The 19078-nt window shown below is 35.6% G+C and overlaps 1 protein-coding gene across 2 annotated transcripts; it reads right to left on the bottom strand.

Annotated features, from left to right (window-relative positions):
- Nucleotides 1–778: 778 nt before the first annotated feature.
- Nucleotides 779–18288, bottom strand: LOC129802313 (alpha/beta hydrolase domain-containing protein 17B). Of its 2 annotated transcripts, XM_055848035.1 has the most exons (4): nt 17856–18288; nt 14034–14313; nt 9988–10345; nt 779–2164 (listed from the first exon to the last, which is right to left on the bottom strand). In XM_055848035.1, exons 1-3 carry the CDS (start codon nt 18149–18151, stop codon nt 10034–10036), a joined length of 888 nt encoding a protein of 295 aa, XP_055704010.1. In that variant the 5' UTR covers nt 18152–18288; the 3' UTR covers nt 779–2164; nt 9988–10033. The 2 variants fall into 2 exon arrangements, with proteins under 2 accessions (XP_055704010.1, XP_055704009.1); XM_055848034.1 differs by lacking the exons at nt 14034–14313; nt 17856–18288 and having other exon boundaries at nt 9988–10347.
- Nucleotides 18289–19078: the final 790 nt, after the last annotated feature.

The following is a 19078-nucleotide window of genomic DNA, read 5'->3' as shown; positions in this document are numbered from 1 at the left end:
GTGGTATTCCAATGAAAAATCAACGTTTTTAACACTTTATTGCAATGAAGTGATTCTACATTATCGACCTTTGTGTGTATCGGTTTTTGTCGTTTCTGTAATGACTATTTGGTGGTTTAAATTCGGCGTGGGCTGGGGAAACAGTCGAGACGGGAACCAACACAAAGAAAAGGCGATAGTGCAGAAATATGTACTTCAGAACAGTAAAGTGCTTCTGTATTGCGTACTTTTCTTTATGTTGGTTCTTGTCACGACTGTTTTCTTCAGTCCTCGCTGCGTTCTAAAAACGCCAAAGTAAAGTGCTAAGAATAAACTTATAGGGTAAGGAACCGACGAACGACGTAACAATTTTATTGACAATAATCCGGTGATTGTCGGATGGGAAATTTCAGCCCAGAATAAAAAATTTTCTTCCCATTTCAAGAAAAGTTTTTTATTCTGGGCTGAAATTTACCATCCGACGATCACCGGATTATTGTCAATAAAAATAAACTTTTTTATTTTTCATTGGAATGGCACCATAATGCACTATCCACATGCAAATTTCCTATAAATAAATTAATACCATTGCGAGTTTCTGATTGGCTCAAGCTTTCAGTACTTTCAGGCACTGGCCAATCAGAGAACGCGGCTTATAATGCTGGAAAACGGCTAAAAGAAATGTTCATGATTTATCCAAAAATATTTTCACAAGAATTGTGTAATTAAGTAAGAATTAAAATTATTCTTATCAATAGAAACTAAACAACAATAATAGCTAAAGATTGTCAATAGAAGATTTTGTTTTTCTTTTTCTGTAAATGAGCACAACACTTAAGTAAATATTTCCTTGGTCTTTTTTATGCACTGATTTTCACTCACATAATTGTCACATTCAGAACACAAAAGAAAGAAATTAACACAGAAGGGATTAGATGATTGTTTGTTCAGCAGGTTGGGAGTGAGGAAGGCTGATCTGTGTTGTGTTGCTTGATGTCTTTGCTCTCCAGCACCGATGCTTCGGGCTCTTCGTAGCTCTGGAGGACGCATGAGATGATCTTACTGTTGATCTCACCAACGGCTTCTGCGAGGGATTTTTCTGGCTTCTTCTTCGGTGGTGCCACTTCCTTTTCTTCCTTCTTCTTCGGAGCATTCTCGTATTTTCCCTTTGTGACCACAATTGTCTTGTTCTCGAGGGACTTTTTCTTGTATTCATCGGAGATGATGACGAGTCGACGCCTGGATTGATTGGTGGTGCTTTTTCGAGTGATTTCCTTTGGAGACTTATCCCTCTTGGGCTTCTCCTTGGCCACATTCAGCTTCGATGGTCGTCGGGATTCAATGTCCTTGCGATCATTAACTATGATAACTTCCTGCTTTGTGGTCTCATTGAGAAATTCATCCGAAATTATGATGAGTTCGATGGAATTCATATCGCTGAATTCCGAGTGACTCTCTTCGGAGAGATCCTGAACAGACTTGGAAAGAACTTTACCGTCATTCTCAACTGTTAAGGTTTTCTTGCTGCCAAGAGTGACATCATCCACTGATTTGCTGTACATCTTCCCATCTTCACTCTTTTGACTCTTCAGCACCTTCCGAATGGACTTTTTCTTGCTCTCAGATTTTCCAGTACTCTCCTTGCCTTTTCCGTGATCCTTTTTTGAGCAGATCCCAGCAGAATCTTTGACGCTAAACCTCAAGGCATCACCCTTGGATACAAAGTGCTTGGATCCATCGGCAAATTGAATCTCATGAGACATTCCTCCGTTGCAGTGAACATTGACATCTGTCAACTTCAGCACCAGTACCCGACGTCTATCTCCAGGAACGTTCACGCGTACCTTGTCGCGAATCTCCTTGGTGGCAGCAGTCACGAGGTCTACTGTGACACATTCCCGGCCAGGAGACTCTCCAGAGGGCATTGGTTGACGATCAATGGGAACGTCATCCTTCGGACACCGGCACACCTTCACCTTGAGATTAATCTCGAGGAGACTGGCACATGGACAGTCGCCCGGCTTCCTGTCACGGACGACGCCACTCGTGCACGACATGCGTACAACGGCGGCGTCGGTGGCCGTGACAGTCACGCCGGGCGCCTGATGCTAGAGTAACTTCTCCGTTGTCGAATTGTTTGTTGGCGATGAGCTAATAGTGATGGAGCCATGAAGAATATCGTCACCTGGAGCAAAATTTGAATATAATTCCTTATGCCTTCGGCACACCTTTTAGCTCAATATAATTTCACGAAATCAAAATTCGTGTCCCTTTCTTTCTCAAAAGATTTGCATATAAGTCTATCCCACTCTTTCGGTCTCAAAATTGGACTGAAGTAATTTAATTTGGTGTGATGTTTAAAAGAAGAAGAAGAGTACGAAAGAGCAGGATAGACATATTTGTGAAATTTTCCTTATCTAAAAGGTGTGCCGAAGCCATTAAACTTTCCTTGAATTCTAGGAAATATTCCAAGATCAATTTTAGAAATTTGAAAATTGTTTGATCGAAATCGAAAAGCCGTCCATTATGGCTCCGGCATGCATACCTTTTAGATCAGGAAAATTTCACAAAGTCTAAATTCACATCACTTTCTTTCTCAAAGGTTCTGAATATGTCTATCCTTCTCTTTCGTACTCTTCTTTTTCTTTCGAACATCACACCAAATTAAATTGACAAAAAACAAATGATCAGTAAAGAGTCAAAAGTGGTTAGCAGAAAATTAAATTTGATCAGCAAATAATTCGAAATAATCAGTGAAAATTTTCAATTTTGTCAGTAAAAAAGTTAAATTTGGTCAGTAAAAAGTTGAATTTGGTCAGTAAAAACTTAGAATTGATCAGTAGATATATTCGAGTTGATCAGTAAAAAATTAAAAATGAGCAGCAAAAAAAATTTAAAAAAGCAGTAAAAAATTAAAAATGAGCAGTAAAACATTAAAAGTGGTCAGCAAAAAATTAAAATGATCAGTAGAAATATTCGTATTGATCAGTGAAATATTAAAAAGTGGTCAACAAAGAATTAAAAAGGAGCAGTAAAAAATAAAAATTGGTCAGTAAAGAATTAAAAATGAACAGTAAAAAATTAAATGTGGTCAGTAAAAAATGAAATGTGGTCAGCAAGAAATTAAAAGCGGTCAGTAAAAAATTAAAAGTGGTCAGTAAAGAATAAAAATTGGTCGGTAAAAAATTAAAAACGAGCAGTAAAAAACAAAAATTGGTCAGTAAAAAATTATAGCCGACCATTTTTTGTTTTTTACTGACCATTTTTTATTTTTTACTGCTCATTTTTAATATTTTGCTGATCACTTTTTAACTTTTTACTGATCATCTCGAATATTTCTACTGCTCGTTTTTGATTTTTTGCTGACCACTTCTTATTTTTTACTGCTCATTTTTATTTTTTTGCTGCTTTTGTAAATTTTTTACTGATCAATTTTAATTGTTTTCTGACTAAATTCATTATTTTTAATGCTCATTTTTAATTTTTTACTGACCACTTTTTTTTTACAGATCTTCTTTTACTTTTTACTGATCATGTTTTATTTTTTACTGATCACTTTTTGCTTTGTACTGATCATGTTTCATTTTTTGCAGACCACTTTTCATTTTTACTGACCGCTTTTAATAAAGTACTGCTCTTTTTTATTTTTTACTGACCGTTTTCTTATTTTATACTGATCATTTCGAATTTTTTGCTGACCAAATTTGACTTTTTACTCTTCGTTTATTCAATGCCAATTAAATTTAGTTCAGTCCAATTTTGAATTCGAAAGAGTGGAATAGACTTATCCTAATATTTCGAAAAAAAGGACGTGATTTTGATTTAATGAAATTTGACTGATCTAAATAAAAAATATAAATTCTAAAAATGATTGATCACGGCTCCTGCACACCTTTTAGATCAGGAAAATTTTACGAAGTCGAAATTCGAATTCTTATCTTTTCACATGCTTTGAATGTGTCTGTCTCATTCTTTCGTACTCTTCTTCTTCTTTTGAACATCACAACAAATTCGATTTATCTCAATCGAATTTGAAGAGATAATGGCGTTGGCATACCTTTTCAATTTAGTGAAATTCAATCGATTGAAATTTTACCTCTTACTCTTTCAAACTGAAATAAGATATATTTGTCTCTTTGTGTCAAATGAAAATTGAAATTTCAATTTCATTTTCAATTTGAATTTGAAATTTTATTTGACAGAAAGAGACAGCTATATTTGATTTCAGTTTGAAAGAGTAAGAGGTAGTATTTCAATCTTTTGAATTTCACTCAATTGAAAAGGTGTGCCAGCGCCATTACTTTTTCAAACTGAAATAAGATATGTTTGTCTCTTTTTGTCAAATGAAAATTTCAATTTTAATTTCATTTTCAATTTGAATTTGAAATATCATTTGACAGAAAGAGACAGCTATATCTGAATTCTGTTTGAAAGAGTAAAAGGTTGAATTTCAATCTTTTGAATTTCACTCAATTGAAAAGGTGTGCCAGCGTCATAAAGAGTGAGATAGACATATGCAAACCTTTTGAGAAAGGGACACGAATTTTGATTTTATGAAATTTTATCGATCTATAATGTGTGTCGGGGTCATCAAAATCGAAAAACGGTCCATAACGTATTGAAATAATCATTCGATTTTATTAAAAAAATATTCCTATTCTTTCTGTCAATTTCTCTGGACTTAAATCAGTTCAGCTTTGTCAGCAGAAGAGTTTGGACGTGTCTCTTTGTTACTCGGTTGAATTTTTATTAATCATTAACAGTGCAGTGATTTTTGATATGTCATCTACTTGTGCAAAGTGCGATAAGAAGATCTTGCGTATCGATGGATTAACAGTTGGCTTGAGTTGTGGCTTGTGTTCAGGACTGTTTCACGCTGAATGTGAGGGATTATCCGGAAAGGATCTGGAAAGCTTTCAGAGTTTATCACCTGCGCAGAAGAAAGCATGGCATTGTAGTGATTGTGGTGTGCGCAGAAAATCTGCTCTCAGATCCGATCAGGCTGAGACGGGATTTCAACTGCTGGATGGACGATTTGATGCTCTGGAGAAGAGATTTGAGAGGGTAGAGCATCATATGAGCTCCCTGGCAAGAATTGAGGAGCATTTTGCTAAGATGTGTGACCAGTTTTCGGATTTGAAAAAAGATGTGAATGGTCTCCGGCATGATGTGGTTCAAATGCGTGACGACATTGATGACCTCCATGATGAAAATTTGGATATAAAAGAAAAAATTGCCCAAGCAGACGGTAAATTATATGGAGACCCCCCTTGTGACTTCAGAGCTGTTGAATTGCATGGAGTACCACAAATTATCGAGAATGAGGTTTATTCATCGGTGGAAAAAATTCTCAAAGAAGCATTGGACATAACGGTGGATGTGAGAGACTTGGATGATTGCTTTTACATCGGTGGAAAATCGAAGGTCGGTGATGCTGCGGGACAGGTCGTGGAGAATGGGGATCTTTCTGGGACCGATAATTCCGAAAGATTACTACGAACAACAACAGGGATACTCATCATTCGATTTACATCGCGGAGAATGCGTGAGGAGGTTTTCAAGGCTTGGAAGCAAAGAAAATCACATAGAGATGGCTTCATGTTCAATGGTGAGCCTTTAATTCGCTTTAGAGTTGCTGAAAGGCTCAATAAATCGACGAGGGAATTGCTGAAGAAGGCGAGAAGTACTGCGTTTCAGTGTGGGTGGCGTCACGTCTGGACTTCTGGAGGAAAAATACTGGTGCGCCGTGAGAACGCTGGGAGAGTTCATCTTATTTCTACTACCTCAGATTTAAAGATCATTTCTAAGTAATCTTTCCAATTTCATTTTTTTTTTTTTGTAATCAAATCGATATTGACTTTTCTTTTATTTAGTTTTGCCTCTTGATTCTTTGATTTTTCACCTTCATTCCTAACCTCTCTAAAATGTTAAAAAATGATATTTCAATTGTAGTTCAAAATATTAGAAGCATGAGGGCAAATTTTGATTCATTTATGGCTCATTTGGCTTCATTTCCTTCCCTTCCTCATTTTTTGTTCCTAACTGAAACTTGGATACGGGAGTGCGAAAAGAACAACTTTAGTCTGGCTGATTACACTCTTTTCACTAGTTGCAATGAGAGCTATCGTTCTGGAGGTGTGGCTGCCTTTGTGAGGAGCAATATTGAAGTGATTAATACAGTTAGTCCTCAGACTGTCTCGTTTGACTGCCTTCTCGTAAAGTGCAGAATTGATCAGATAATTTTCACTTTCGTTGCTATATACCGTTTGCACTCTGTCTCTATTATTTCATTTTTAGATGAACTTGAAAGTCTTCTGATCTCTCTCTCTAATGACCAGATCGTATATATTCTGGGTGACTTCAACATTGATTTGCTCTGCATTGGTACTCATAGAGATAATTTTTTGTTTCTTTTCTCTTCATATGGTTTCGAGCCTCTCGTGAATTCCCCGACTAGAATATTTAACAACAGTTCATCATGTATTGATAATATTTTTGCAAAGTGCAACTACAAAAAAATTCGCAATTCTTGTGTTGTACATGATCTGGATATTACTGATCACTCCCTGTTGTGTCTCACAGTGAAGGGATTAAATTCTACCAAAAATTCGCAAAACCCGCAAAACCTAATTTCTCCCACTTTAATTTCTTACTCAGATCTCAACCAACGTCTTCTTAATGAAAATTGGCAAGATATTCTTTCAATCTCTGATGTGTCCCTAAGCTTCCAGAGTTTCATTGATAAACTACAAAATATGATTTCCACATGTTCCATTGCTCTTCCTCATAGTAAAAGAACTCGTAAATTGCAGCCATGGATTTCCAATTCTTTAATTAAACGAATTTCACTTAAAAATAAGCTTTACAAACGTATGAAAAAGCACCCAAATAATGCTAAACTACGTAAGGACTATTCTAAATTGCGAAAATCAGTGGCTGCGAGCGTCAAACAAGAAAAAAATGCGTATTATAAGGGGAAATTTAAAGCTGCAAGGGGTGATGGTAGGGCTCAATGGAAGCTCATAAATGAGCTCACGGGTAGAGAGTCGGCTGCGTCTTCCAATATTGAAAAAATCGTTCATTCTGATAAAGTTCTTACAGCGCCTTCAGATATAGGTTGTTGCTTGAATAATTTTTTTATAAATACTCCAGGTGCACTTATACATGAAATGATTTCACCATCCAACTCCAACTCATCACCCTCTTTTGACGCCCCTACTGTGGATACTTCTTCAAATTTTTTTGTATTTCCAGTAACTGCTTTCGAAGTCCTTAAAACTATATTTAGTCTAAAAAACAATAAATCTAAATCCTATGATTCAATAACCTCAGATTGTGTTAAAAATATTGCCTACAATATCGTTGATATATTAACTGTTTTGATTAATAAGTGCTTTGAAAGTGGTATTTTTCCAAATTGTCTTAAGGTTGCAATTATCATCCCAATTCACAAGAGAGGCTCTAGATCTGACCCCAATAATTACAGACCCATTTCTCTTTTATCCGTATTCTCAAAGATTATTGAAAAACTTATAAAATCTCGTCTAGAAAATTTTCTGCGTAATAAAGATCTTCTTAGTATGAATCAATTCGGCTTTACTTCCGGTAGATGTACTGAGGATGCGATCACAACTCTTGTTGAGGGGATTTGTAACAGCGCTAATGAGGGAAAATGTGTCAGTGCGATTTTTCTAGACCTGACAAAAGCTTTCGACACAGTAAATCATTCCAAATTATTAACAATTCTTACTCAACTGGGAATTAATGGAATTGGCCTCAGTTTCTTCGAGTCTTACCTCGCTAATAGACCCCAATCTGTACGTATTGATGGTGTTATGAGTAGTTTTGGGATTCTGGAGCATGGGGTTCCACAGGGTACTGTCCTAGGGCCTATTCTATTTTTAATTTACCTTAACAACTTACTAAAACTTAATCTCAATTGCGAAATTCTTGCATACGCGGATGACTTGGTTTTGGTCTTCAAGGGTTATTCTTGGAATGAAGTTAATTCTGATATGCGCAGTGTAATGAAGACGGTTAGGCTATGGCTGGACGATCATTCGCTAATCTTAAGCAGTAAATCTAGAGTAATGCGTTTTTTTCTTCCCTCTCCATGTGATAGTGATGAAGCTTTGATTTGTCACTCACCAGGGTGTCTCTCTAATTGTGGAGACGCATGCATTAATATCCCTTTCACTGATGAGGTCGCTTACTTGGGAGTGGTCATTGATAGTAAACTATCGTGGAAACCGCATATAGCCAGATTAAAGAATTCCCTTGCACCCATAATTTCTAATGCCTTTCAAATAGGTCGCTATTGCCCTAGGGATGTAGCTCGTGCATTTTATTTCGCCTGTATTAATTCCAGATTACAGTATGGTTTGACTGCCTGGGGTGCGGCTTTTCCATCAAATTTTAAAACAATTGAATTGGCTCAGAGATCCGGAATGAGGGCTCTTTTTGGGATTGGGAAGTTTGACTCGCTTTGGAAGACCTTCATTGACCTTAAAATACTCCCTATTGCATACTCATTTAAATATAAAACTCTGCGTACCTTCTTCATTCGTGGTGGCTTCCTTAACTCCAGAAGAATTCGCGCTTTAAGGATAGGTTTAACCGTTCCGACTCCTTTTCCTAGAAAGGAATGGTTTAAGCGATCTTTTTCGTATTTGGGACCCACTTATTACAATTCCCTTCCTGAACGCTTGAGAAGCCAAAACATTTCATACAAAACTTTCCTAAATAAGGTCAACGTCCTCCTATGGACTGAGTATAGAGCATCGAGGGGCTAGCGGTTTTTGAGTCGAATTGTCTTCCGTAGCTTGACGTTGTTTTGCTGGCTTGGTTGGGACATGTAATCGACCGTGGGATGGTGCTATCTTTACATTTTCGCGGCATGTCTTAGTGGTGTGATGTTGCTGGGATTGTTTCCGCGCGATATCTAGTGGGATCTCTCTCGGGCCTTCTGCCCTCTCTCTGCCCACCCTTGTGAAGTGTTCGCTCGGTAAATTGTCTCACAGATTCATTACTGCTCGTTTTATTTTATTTTATTTTATTTTTTCTTTTAAGTGAGCTCACCTAATACCTAGCACTTTGGGATGATCTATCTTATGGTCGCTGTCTTTGCGCCTTGCCGAGTCGGTTTGCCCGTTTTTGGTGCGGACTTTCGACTCTCTTCTAGCTTTCTGCTCTTTCCTTACTTTTTACTATCTTCATAGTTTCCCTGTTACCCTGATGTAGTAACTTTATCTGGTTTTTTTATTTTTTATTTTTTTTGCTGAAAATCTTTTTTTGCCTATTCCTGCTTTTTCAATTTTTGCCCATTTCTGACTAACTATTATAGTACTTTCTATTCTTTATTATTTTAAATATCTCAATTATTATTATTTTCCTTTGGATCTTCTGCGTAAGCCTCTCTATTTGTATTTCTATTTCTATTATCTCTACACTTATTGTATTTAACTGAACTCACAGTGGCAACAACACGTACTTCTAAGAAGTCCGTTGTCACTTAATCCCATCTTGTGCTTTGCTCCTTCCCCACTTTCCTTACCATGCCAAATGAGTCAACTTGAACCTAGTCTATATATTATTGAGCTGATTTTTTTTTTCAGCTTAACTCGATTGTATGAGTTGGCTTAAACGGTCAGTGAACCAGGGTTTCTGCCGTTTACCTGGGGAGGCCGGTAATGGTAAGTCGGCGGCAGACGCAACTCATGCACATATTTGGGAAGTAAATAAATAAATAAATAATAAAAAATAAATATTGAGGAACAACCTCAGGAACAATCATAGAGTCGAATTTTGTTTTAAATCATGAAGCTAAAAATCACAGCAGAAATGTGTGGAAAGATCCAATAACATGTGCTTTGGGACAATTTTAGATTAAGCTAAACTTTGATTTCTCTTTCATCCCAACTCAAGTAGCAAGAAAGAAAGCAAAGTGTTGAGAAAAAAAAACGATTTTTCCACATCTGCGATCTCAAGAGAATTTGTAACCAGACTCACCAGAAGCAGCCTCTTGAGCGCTGTTATTGGTGGAGTTCTGCTTATGTCAGTTAAGCAATTCCACCGAGATAAACTGCTTGAGCCTCTCGAGGTACTGACTATACATTTCCACATCATTGTGTCCGGCACCCTCCACCCACAATGGCTCCACAGCCCTCGGGCATTTTTCGTAGATGGTGACACCGTGCGAGAAGTCAATCACCTCATCTTCCGTGCCATGGATCACGAGGACTGGCGATGTGACTTTGGGCACCTTATCGATGCTGGGGAATGCGTCGAAGAACCACGTGCGCTTCGTGGCGGGAAAGGCCACTCGCATGCCCGACATGAGGGGTGAATGGAGAATTACGGCACCAACCTGTAAATCCGTGAGAAAATTATACACACTCAATGAACTTCAGCTATTCCCACCTCAATTTACTGCAAATTAGAGCTGGGAGAATTTTGAATGAGTGATTTCTCACTCAGAATAAATATTATATCGACATGAAAGATTTTTCGAAATTATGAAAATTTAGCGATTACGAAATAATGGCGCTATACCAATGAAAAATGAACATGTATTTTAGCACATGACTGTTCTCAACTGCTTCTGCATTATCGACCTTTTTGTTTATAGGTTCCTGTAATGACTGTTTAGTAGTTTAAATACGACGAGGGGTGAGAAAACAGTCGAGAGAGGAACCAATACAAAAAAGTCGCTAATGCAGTATCACTTATTTTCTACATAGTGTATAAGTTTTTTCCATTAGACAGCGGCAAAGTAGCGATTGTGCCGTTACTCTCCTCGTCATTGGCAAACCTCTCTTCTTCAGAATGAGAGGAACTGCACCCTGACGCTATGTGTGGTGAAGTCAGTGTGTCATGGGAAGGCTCAGAGTGAGCCCTAACAGAAGTAGATTTTGATTCTCCAATAGTGTCTTGGATAAAAAGTAAATGGAACTCTATTTGAACAAATAGCAGGGTTGGGCGAAATTTTTACATTTTACATCATTTTTTACTGATTCTGTGGTAATGAATGTTTCTGTGATAATATTTGTTATTAAAATGAGACTAAAGTATTAAACAAAAATTCACACAGAAATTATAATATTATATCGGGTTTTAATAAAATCTGCACAAGATCCGAGAAAAACGATCTAAATTGCCAAACGTTTTGTTCGAAAGCTGTGAGGATTTTATATGCAATTTTAACCGTTTTGTGCTGCAACTGTGCGCTCTTTATATGCAATTTTAACCTTTTAGTGATACAAGTGAAATCATTTTAAGCTTAAGTTGTGCGGGATTTGAACATAATATTAACCCTTTTATGCTGAAGCAGTGCCGGTTTTATGACTAACCATATTTTACTTAAAGATTAATTTAAAAATATATATTGCGCCTTTATTTTTTGCGTTGTGTGTTTTAACCCCCTGTATTAAGAACACAAAGTCCTTAATTTTTCCTGCCCTCCTGGAGTTTTGATTGGCTTTTTCAATAAACGAAAACAACTAAATAACTCTTGATCAACTCTTCTATTTGAAGCACTTTCTTTTAGTTTCAATTTCTGGATAAATAATAACCAATAATGTAGACTATATTATCACTGTATTATATTTACATTGCAATTATTGCAAATGTTGCAAAAACACTAAATTGCAAGTTTTTTTTTACGTGTTATTATATTAAAGTCTGTTAAAAATAACCTATATAATTACTATAAAAAATTATTAAAAAGTATTTTTTTAGATATTAAAAATTCATTGATCAAATTACATTATTTGCCTGTTTGTGAGCAGTGCAAAAATTGTATTTTTGTGTCTATTAATATTATACGATAAAGGTAAAAAATCAACATGTTGAGGATTTAATACAGACAACATTCTGAAATACCTATCTGTGGAAGAAGAACAATTACTTAGAAAATAGTAACGTTATTTTACTACAGAGAGTATGATTTATGTGTACAAAATCGTTTACTTAACTTCACATCAATAGGTTTTCATAACAAAATTTTGTTCATGGCTTTTCCAAGAATGTTTTCTTGATATTTCTCGTAAGCAATATCAATAGTGATAATTGCTTATAGGAAATGTTTAAAAGATTCATAAATGCTTAATTTCCTTTCTTATATTTTACATATTTTTTTACATTTTTATTTTTACATATTTTTCACATTTTTACATATATGTTTTACATGTAAAATGTAAAAAATATTTTTTGCTATGTAAAGGCACAACCTTGACAAAAATTTGTTGATGTTCGAAGAATTCAAATTCAATTTCGAATTTTAATACTAAATTGTAGAACAAGCTGGGGATTTTTTATGAAATATTGCACTAAAAAGCTTGCAAAAGAGTTCCCAAGAAGCAATTTTTTCTCAATACAGTCTTGTGGAATTCCCCAAGTAAGGCATTATAGAACCAAAAATCTTTTTATTTGCTTATAACGCTCCTGGTTCCATCACTGAGATTACTATAAGTAAAGTGGCGCACTATTAAGGATTTTAAGAGCTTCTATATTAATTTCAACAGAAAATTCTCACTTTAAGTCTTTTAAAAGTGCACTAAAAGACTTGTTTAATACTTGGTTCTATAAGGCAGTTATTTTGCTTCTTGGGTTACTCAGTGATTATGGAGTGATTAAATAATAGGACAGAAAGAATAAATGTCGTTTGCTTTGTGAATAAAAAGTATACAGAAGAATTCATGTCTTTCGCTAGGACAGAAAGTAGGACAGTTCTCGAGTACTTCTGCATTATCGACTCCTTTTTTGTTGGTTTCTGTTTCGACTATTTCCCTAAGTCCATGCAGTCTTTAAAGTTTAAATCATCAAATAGTCGAGACAGAAACCGATACTCAGGAAGGTCGATAATGCAAAATCCCGTGAGAACAATAAAGTTATGAAATACATATTAATTTTTCAATGGAAAACTACCATAAAAGTTATGGGGTTTTCAAATTTAAGAATATATTCTTAGATCCATTAAAAAATTTGTAAGGGTGGAGCCTTTAAAGCAAAGCGTCTTAGCCGCCAGAGCTTGTTCCAGAACCCTCAACGTTCCTCCTAACGATCTATTCCTTACGACGATCTAACATGAACTAACTCTCAATTCTATTCCTCTCTACGATACCCCTTCGAAATGTGTAACTAACATGCTAACACTATTGCGCCACTTAGATCTCCAAGCTAGTGCAAACAATATCTTGTTTTTTAATGGCTTTTTTAAGAGACTATTTTAACGATCCATGAAATTTAAAATTAATTTAGACCACGCCCCTTTTTACAGTTAAAATCAACGTAAAAGCTCATTACAAAAGTAATTATAAAACAATGAAAACTAAATTACTCTGATTTTCCGATAATATTTATAAATTGTTAAACAAAATTTAGTTTCGAGTGAGAAAATGTCAGTTAAAATATTTTCTATGAGTAGGCGTGGTTTTAAAATGGGCGTGGCATTACTAAATTTACCAGAATGAGTAAGAGTGATTTCTGAATGGTCGTCATATTAGTAAAATGTCTTATCCTAGATTTTCTTCCCATCCTTTGGTTTTTATAATAATTTATTATAATTTAGAATAATAGGAATATTCTTCATGAGCAGGCGTGGTTTCAAAGTGAGCATGACATTATAAATTTCCCTTTAGAATAAAATATCCGAAAATCTTTCGCAATTATAGTAAAATTGTAGTTTTGAATGGGAAATTCTGTCAAAGAAGTAGGCGTGGTCTCCAAGTGGGCGTGGTTTTATTAAACAACCCTTTGTCTATCATTTATAACATGTTAGGGCGTGGCCTATTTTGCCAAGATCGGGAACGATTTAATTGGTGGAGTAATTTATAAATTTGTCACAGTTTGTGTCCAGTTGACTGGAAATTATTTCACAGTGAAATACAAAGATAGTCTAAAAGGATTAAAAATAAACTTATAAAAAGATTAAATTTGAATATTCCTTATAACCAGAACCAGACACAAAATTATAATGAATTGCAGGAAAATGCACAAGATTAATTTAAATTATTCGGAATTAATAAATTTAATCTAAAAGGTGTTTGAAATTCTACCTCATATCGACTGGCTAGGTCCACTGTAGGTACCGTTCCAATGCTCTGACCGTAGAGGATGATGTTCTCAGGGCTGATTCCGTACCTTGTCCTCAGAGCATGCCACGCTGCATCAATGTCCGCATAGAGATTCTTCTCAGATGGCTTTCCCGTGCTCATTCCGTAGCCTGAATAGTCGTAGCTGAAGATATTGCAGTTTATCTGTTTGCCCAGGCTCACGAAGAAGCTCGTCATTTGGCCCAAATCTACGGCATTCCCATGGCTGAACAGCAATGTGAATCTGTTGAGAGAACCAGTGAAATGGAATGTCTTTTACGTCATCAAATTCACGGTGATTCCCAAGAGACTTCGATGGTGCGAAACGCGTCGCGAGTAGCACAAAAACTGCGATTAGTCGAGCTTTGGTCGTGCTTTATGTCGTTGTTGATATAAAAATCAGAAAGTGAATAATGTGGTATCACAACAACAAACTATTAGGAAATCCGCTGGTAAACATTCACCCAACCAAGGCAGTGATACTCAACATGTCAACTTTCAGTTATTGTTTTCAACTTTTAAAGAATATTTTAGACAATGACTTTTTGCTGAAAAAATGCATAATTAGTAGAATTAAGTTTAGTCTTTGATAAAAATGGGCTTAAGATAAAATTGAAGTGAAAAGAGTCAATCAAAGATAATGTTGAAGATATGAGTTCTTTTGTAAACGTCGACCCAATAACGCGATCGATCCCAAAGCGCTCCAAGGCATGATTCCTGAGGTATGCCCTGAAGTTGAGGTTCCCTCACAAAGGCTTGCATAGCCATAGAATCTTTCCAAATAACAAATTCAATTTGTAATGTTCATGCAAATAAAAAATGACTAATGGTGCAATTCCAATGAAAAAAGCAATAAGAAATCTTTTTCTTGAATATCTCTAGTACATGGCTGTTCTCATGTGCTCCTGCCTTATCGACATTGTTTCCTGGTACGATAGTTTCCCCCATTTCTTGTCTTGTTTCAAAACCACCAAATAGTCGTGAAAAGAACCAACATAAAGGAAAGTCGATAACGCAGAAGCACTTGGGAACAGTCGTGTACTAAAAAATGTTCAGTAGGAAGATGTCCCCTATTCATATTTGAACGAAATAGCACTATAACACTTTGAAATGTCAAGAGCTTTTATATTTAAAAAAAGGTATCAAACAGCAATTAAATATAATCACTTTTCTATTCAATTTCGAAATTTAGAACTTGTAAATTTTTATTCTTGACTTTACAAATTTAGACAAATAAAACCTATGAAAAATTGAATATGCTTTATTAGCACTTGACTGTTCTCAACTGCTTCTGTATTATCGGCTTATCTTTGCGAAGAAAAAACCGACGTGAGGATAACTATATTAATGGAGAAACCGGAAATCATCGGGAAATGGAATCTCTCAAGGAAAACTAATCAACTTTTCTCAAAGCTTTCGATTTAGCTTAGACTTGATCACTGATGAAGACTCGGAGCCTGAGCCGAAAGCTTTGAGAAAAACTGAAGAGTTTTCCTTGAGAGATCCCATTTCCCGACGATTTCCGGTTTCACCATCAATATACCTATCTTTGGGTTGGTTACTGTCAACGACGGTTTTGTGACTTTGGAGCACGACAAGGACTGCGCAAAACAATCGAAACAGCAACATACAGAAAGAAAAGTCGATAATGTAGAAGCACTTGAGAACAGTAAAGTGCAAAAAAGCGTGCTCGTTTTTTTTTGGAATAGCGCCATTATGGACTGGGGACTAACAATTTTTATATCATTCTGAACAATTATGAATATTTCAAATTCGGGAAGAACAGGACTGTCGAGCTGAAGATGTAATAAAGATGCGGGCGTAGAAATCTCACTTAGTTTGTTTATGAGAGTGTTGACCCATTCTTATTTTTATTATCCATTATTATTATTTTTAGCATTGTGACGAACTTGCCTCTTAAATGTCTAGAATAGTGAATTATTGAGAACCCTCCCCCTTATCTCACAATGCGCCTTTCTACCCTTATAGTTCTAACTACTTGTTTTGGGGCAAAAATTGCAGAATAGTGGCTTCAGTGTTTTTTTTACACTTAAGCTCTATACTTCGGGAGGATCACGCATATGCCTGTGGATAGGCAATTTCTGTGGATGAGACAGAGAAGGAGGGGAGCTTTAAACTACCCCCTTATGACCCAAGCAATTTATTGCCTTTTAAGGTAAAGTGCCCTCAAGTCGACCGGTTCCTCAATTCGACCGATAGAGTTATTTATTCAATTTATTTATATTTGCACTAATATTTGGCGTATGATCTAACATTAATAGGTCAATTATTCTATAAATAAATACGAATCAGTGACAATTTTATGGAAATTTACCATAAAACATTCAAATATTGACCACTGGTCGAGTCGAGGATCCGGTCGACTCGAGTGCACTTTACCTTATATCAATCTCAGTTCAACTTTTACCAGATACACGAATCCCCTTTCTTCCTGTGAATGGAGTTTCTACGTTTCTTTTCTACGTATTATTATTCTTAATTTTCCAAAAAAAAACTCGTGAGACAAAAATCCTAAAAATTGAAGCTTTGTCATTTAATTTAAAAAAAAAAACAAATTTTATTAAAGTTTTTCTTGTTTTCAATGAAAATCTAATTATTTTTTTTATTTTGATAAAAAGAGACCAAGTGAAAAATGGCACTTACAAAATTTCAAAATTTTCAATTCGAATAAGTTTCTTTTTAAATTCAAATTGAATTACTTTGTAATTTCGAAATCAGAGCTGTACATTAATTTAAATTTAATTTCATTTCTATCTCTAACTACCAAAAAAATTTTAAAAGTTTTAGAATCATTGGAAGTTAAAAATATTCAAAATCTGCAATTGTTTTTTGAGTTCTTAATTTAAGATTTGAGGAACTTTTTTGTCAATTTAGTTAATAGTTAATGGTTTTGTCAAATTAACAAGAAAAGTTTGTCAAAAGGATGTTCTTTATGGTTCTTTAAAACCGAATAGGGAACAGTTTTGCCAAATCGTGGATCAACTGGATCTTGTTAAAAGCTTGTCAAAAGGATAATCTTTCACGTAAAATGTCACAAAAGGTTTGTCAAATTGGTAAATAACATCCTTTTGACAAAATTTTGACAATATCCGTTTGTCCGCTTAACAGTTTTTTTTCCAGAGTATAGAACAATCAGCCGACCGTATAGAAGTTCATCAGTTCCTTTAGTCGTCGTATAAGTTCAGTTAAATTAAAAAAAAACTTAAACCAAATTGTCCTCATTATAAAAATACAAACTAAATTTTTGTCAGCTAGATTTTCAACTCTGTCTTCTAAATTAAGCTCACTAAAACGTCTCTAGAAAGCTAGAAGCCTTAGTACTAAGAAACTTGAATATCTTATCAATTGTGAGAAAAAAAATTATATCTTTCCGGAAGTATTTGAAAGGCCAAAGACGTTAAATTTCCAGCTGAAATATTTTCAATTGTCCCGTAGACTGAGGAGTAAATTGGATAGGGCGGATTTTGTCGTCACAAGTAACATAGGTGTTAAGCCAATCGATTACAGAGATAATTGGATTAATGCGCTAATGAGCTTGTTAACAACTCATTACTGCTCCGAGTGCAATGAAACACAAACAGATGTTGCGGATTTTTGCCGCGGAACTCTTGGAAGTATTCTTCCAGGAGCGAAAGTGTTTCCTGGTCAGGGTGGAACAGTTTGAGAAACACTGTATCACCTCGTGGATTTATCTTTGTCTGCCCCACCGAGTGCCTTAGGCGTGAGTCAGGGCATGGGAGACAAAGTAAGAAAAATGGGGCTCACCTGGCATTTGTGCTGCAACGGACAAAGAGGCAGGCAATTCTATTGCCTCGCGTGGAACGTGTGAAGAAAGCCTCAAAGAAATCCTTCTCACGATCTGTATATTGCCAATCAGCCTTCTCTAGCAGTACCAGGGCATACTTTGTGGCTGATGCCTCATCTGCTTTGAGTTCATATGAAACTTCTGGTGGCAAGAAGGCCAGCTTCGATGCTATCCGCCCAGGACATGGTGGACAGCAGAAGAGGCAACACAGCTCACTAAAGCTTAACCCATTCATTGTTTTTGCCTCTGGTGGCATCTCCAGCAAACGCACCCTAATCTAAAGGAGTCTCACAGAACCGCCCAAAGCACAAAACACAAGTATTTCCTGCCTTTGCCACAGACACCGAGAGATTCCACACAAACCAATCTGTCACTGTGGTTCAGGGGAAAGACAACCAGTGGCTCTGGAGGAATAAATACATGGGTTCAGGTACAGCGCACTCTCCGAAATATTTCACGAGATCTGGGCGAAAAACAAGCATTTGAACAAGTTATACCCAGAAACTTTTAAAATTAAGAGATCTCACATTTCCCGCGCTTTTTAAAATAAGAGTCTCTTATGGCAAAGTTAACCCATTAACTCATTCAGGAGGGGCCTCTAAACTTTTGTGAATATTATTCGAACTTAGAAATAATCCTTTTGTTGGTCAGAGTATTCTGTTCAAAAATTAAAAAAATCCGGCAAAAATTTTCCTCTGTATCATTTTTTATGTTTAACCGATTCAAAACCGATTCGAATTTACTTATCGGTTATTAATTAAACACTTTAAAACCCAAAGTGGCATTTTACTCCAATTTTAAATTTGGAGCTTTATAGTAGGAATTCTATTCAATATTATGCTTAAGTGATAACACGAATGTGTAGAGAATTTAATTAGCTTTCGTTTAGTCCAAAAAAATAGTTAATAACTTTTTTATTATTTAAAAAATTAGGAAAAAACCAAAAAATGGGCGTAGAATACCAAATGGGCGTAAAAATGCCAACTTTTTTTTATATGGAGTTTGCATCCGAAATGAACATTTGAATGGTTTATTCTACATAACCTAAAAAATGTTACCATTTTTTGAATTTTGTCACGATTCGAAAAAATCTTAAAAAATACGTGAAAATGTCAAAATAATTATTAAAAATTAAATAATATAAGACCTAAAATTGTTGTAAAGTGGTACTACAGAGAAAAAT

Source organism: Phlebotomus papatasi, chromosome 2 (assembly GCF_024763615.1).
Source record: "Phlebotomus papatasi isolate M1 chromosome 2, Ppap_2.1, whole genome shotgun sequence".
Taxonomy (NCBI): domain Eukaryota; kingdom Metazoa; phylum Arthropoda; class Insecta; order Diptera; family Psychodidae; genus Phlebotomus; species Phlebotomus papatasi.
Note: the sequence above shows the minus strand (reverse complement) of the source record. Positions and strands in the feature narration are given on the sequence as shown.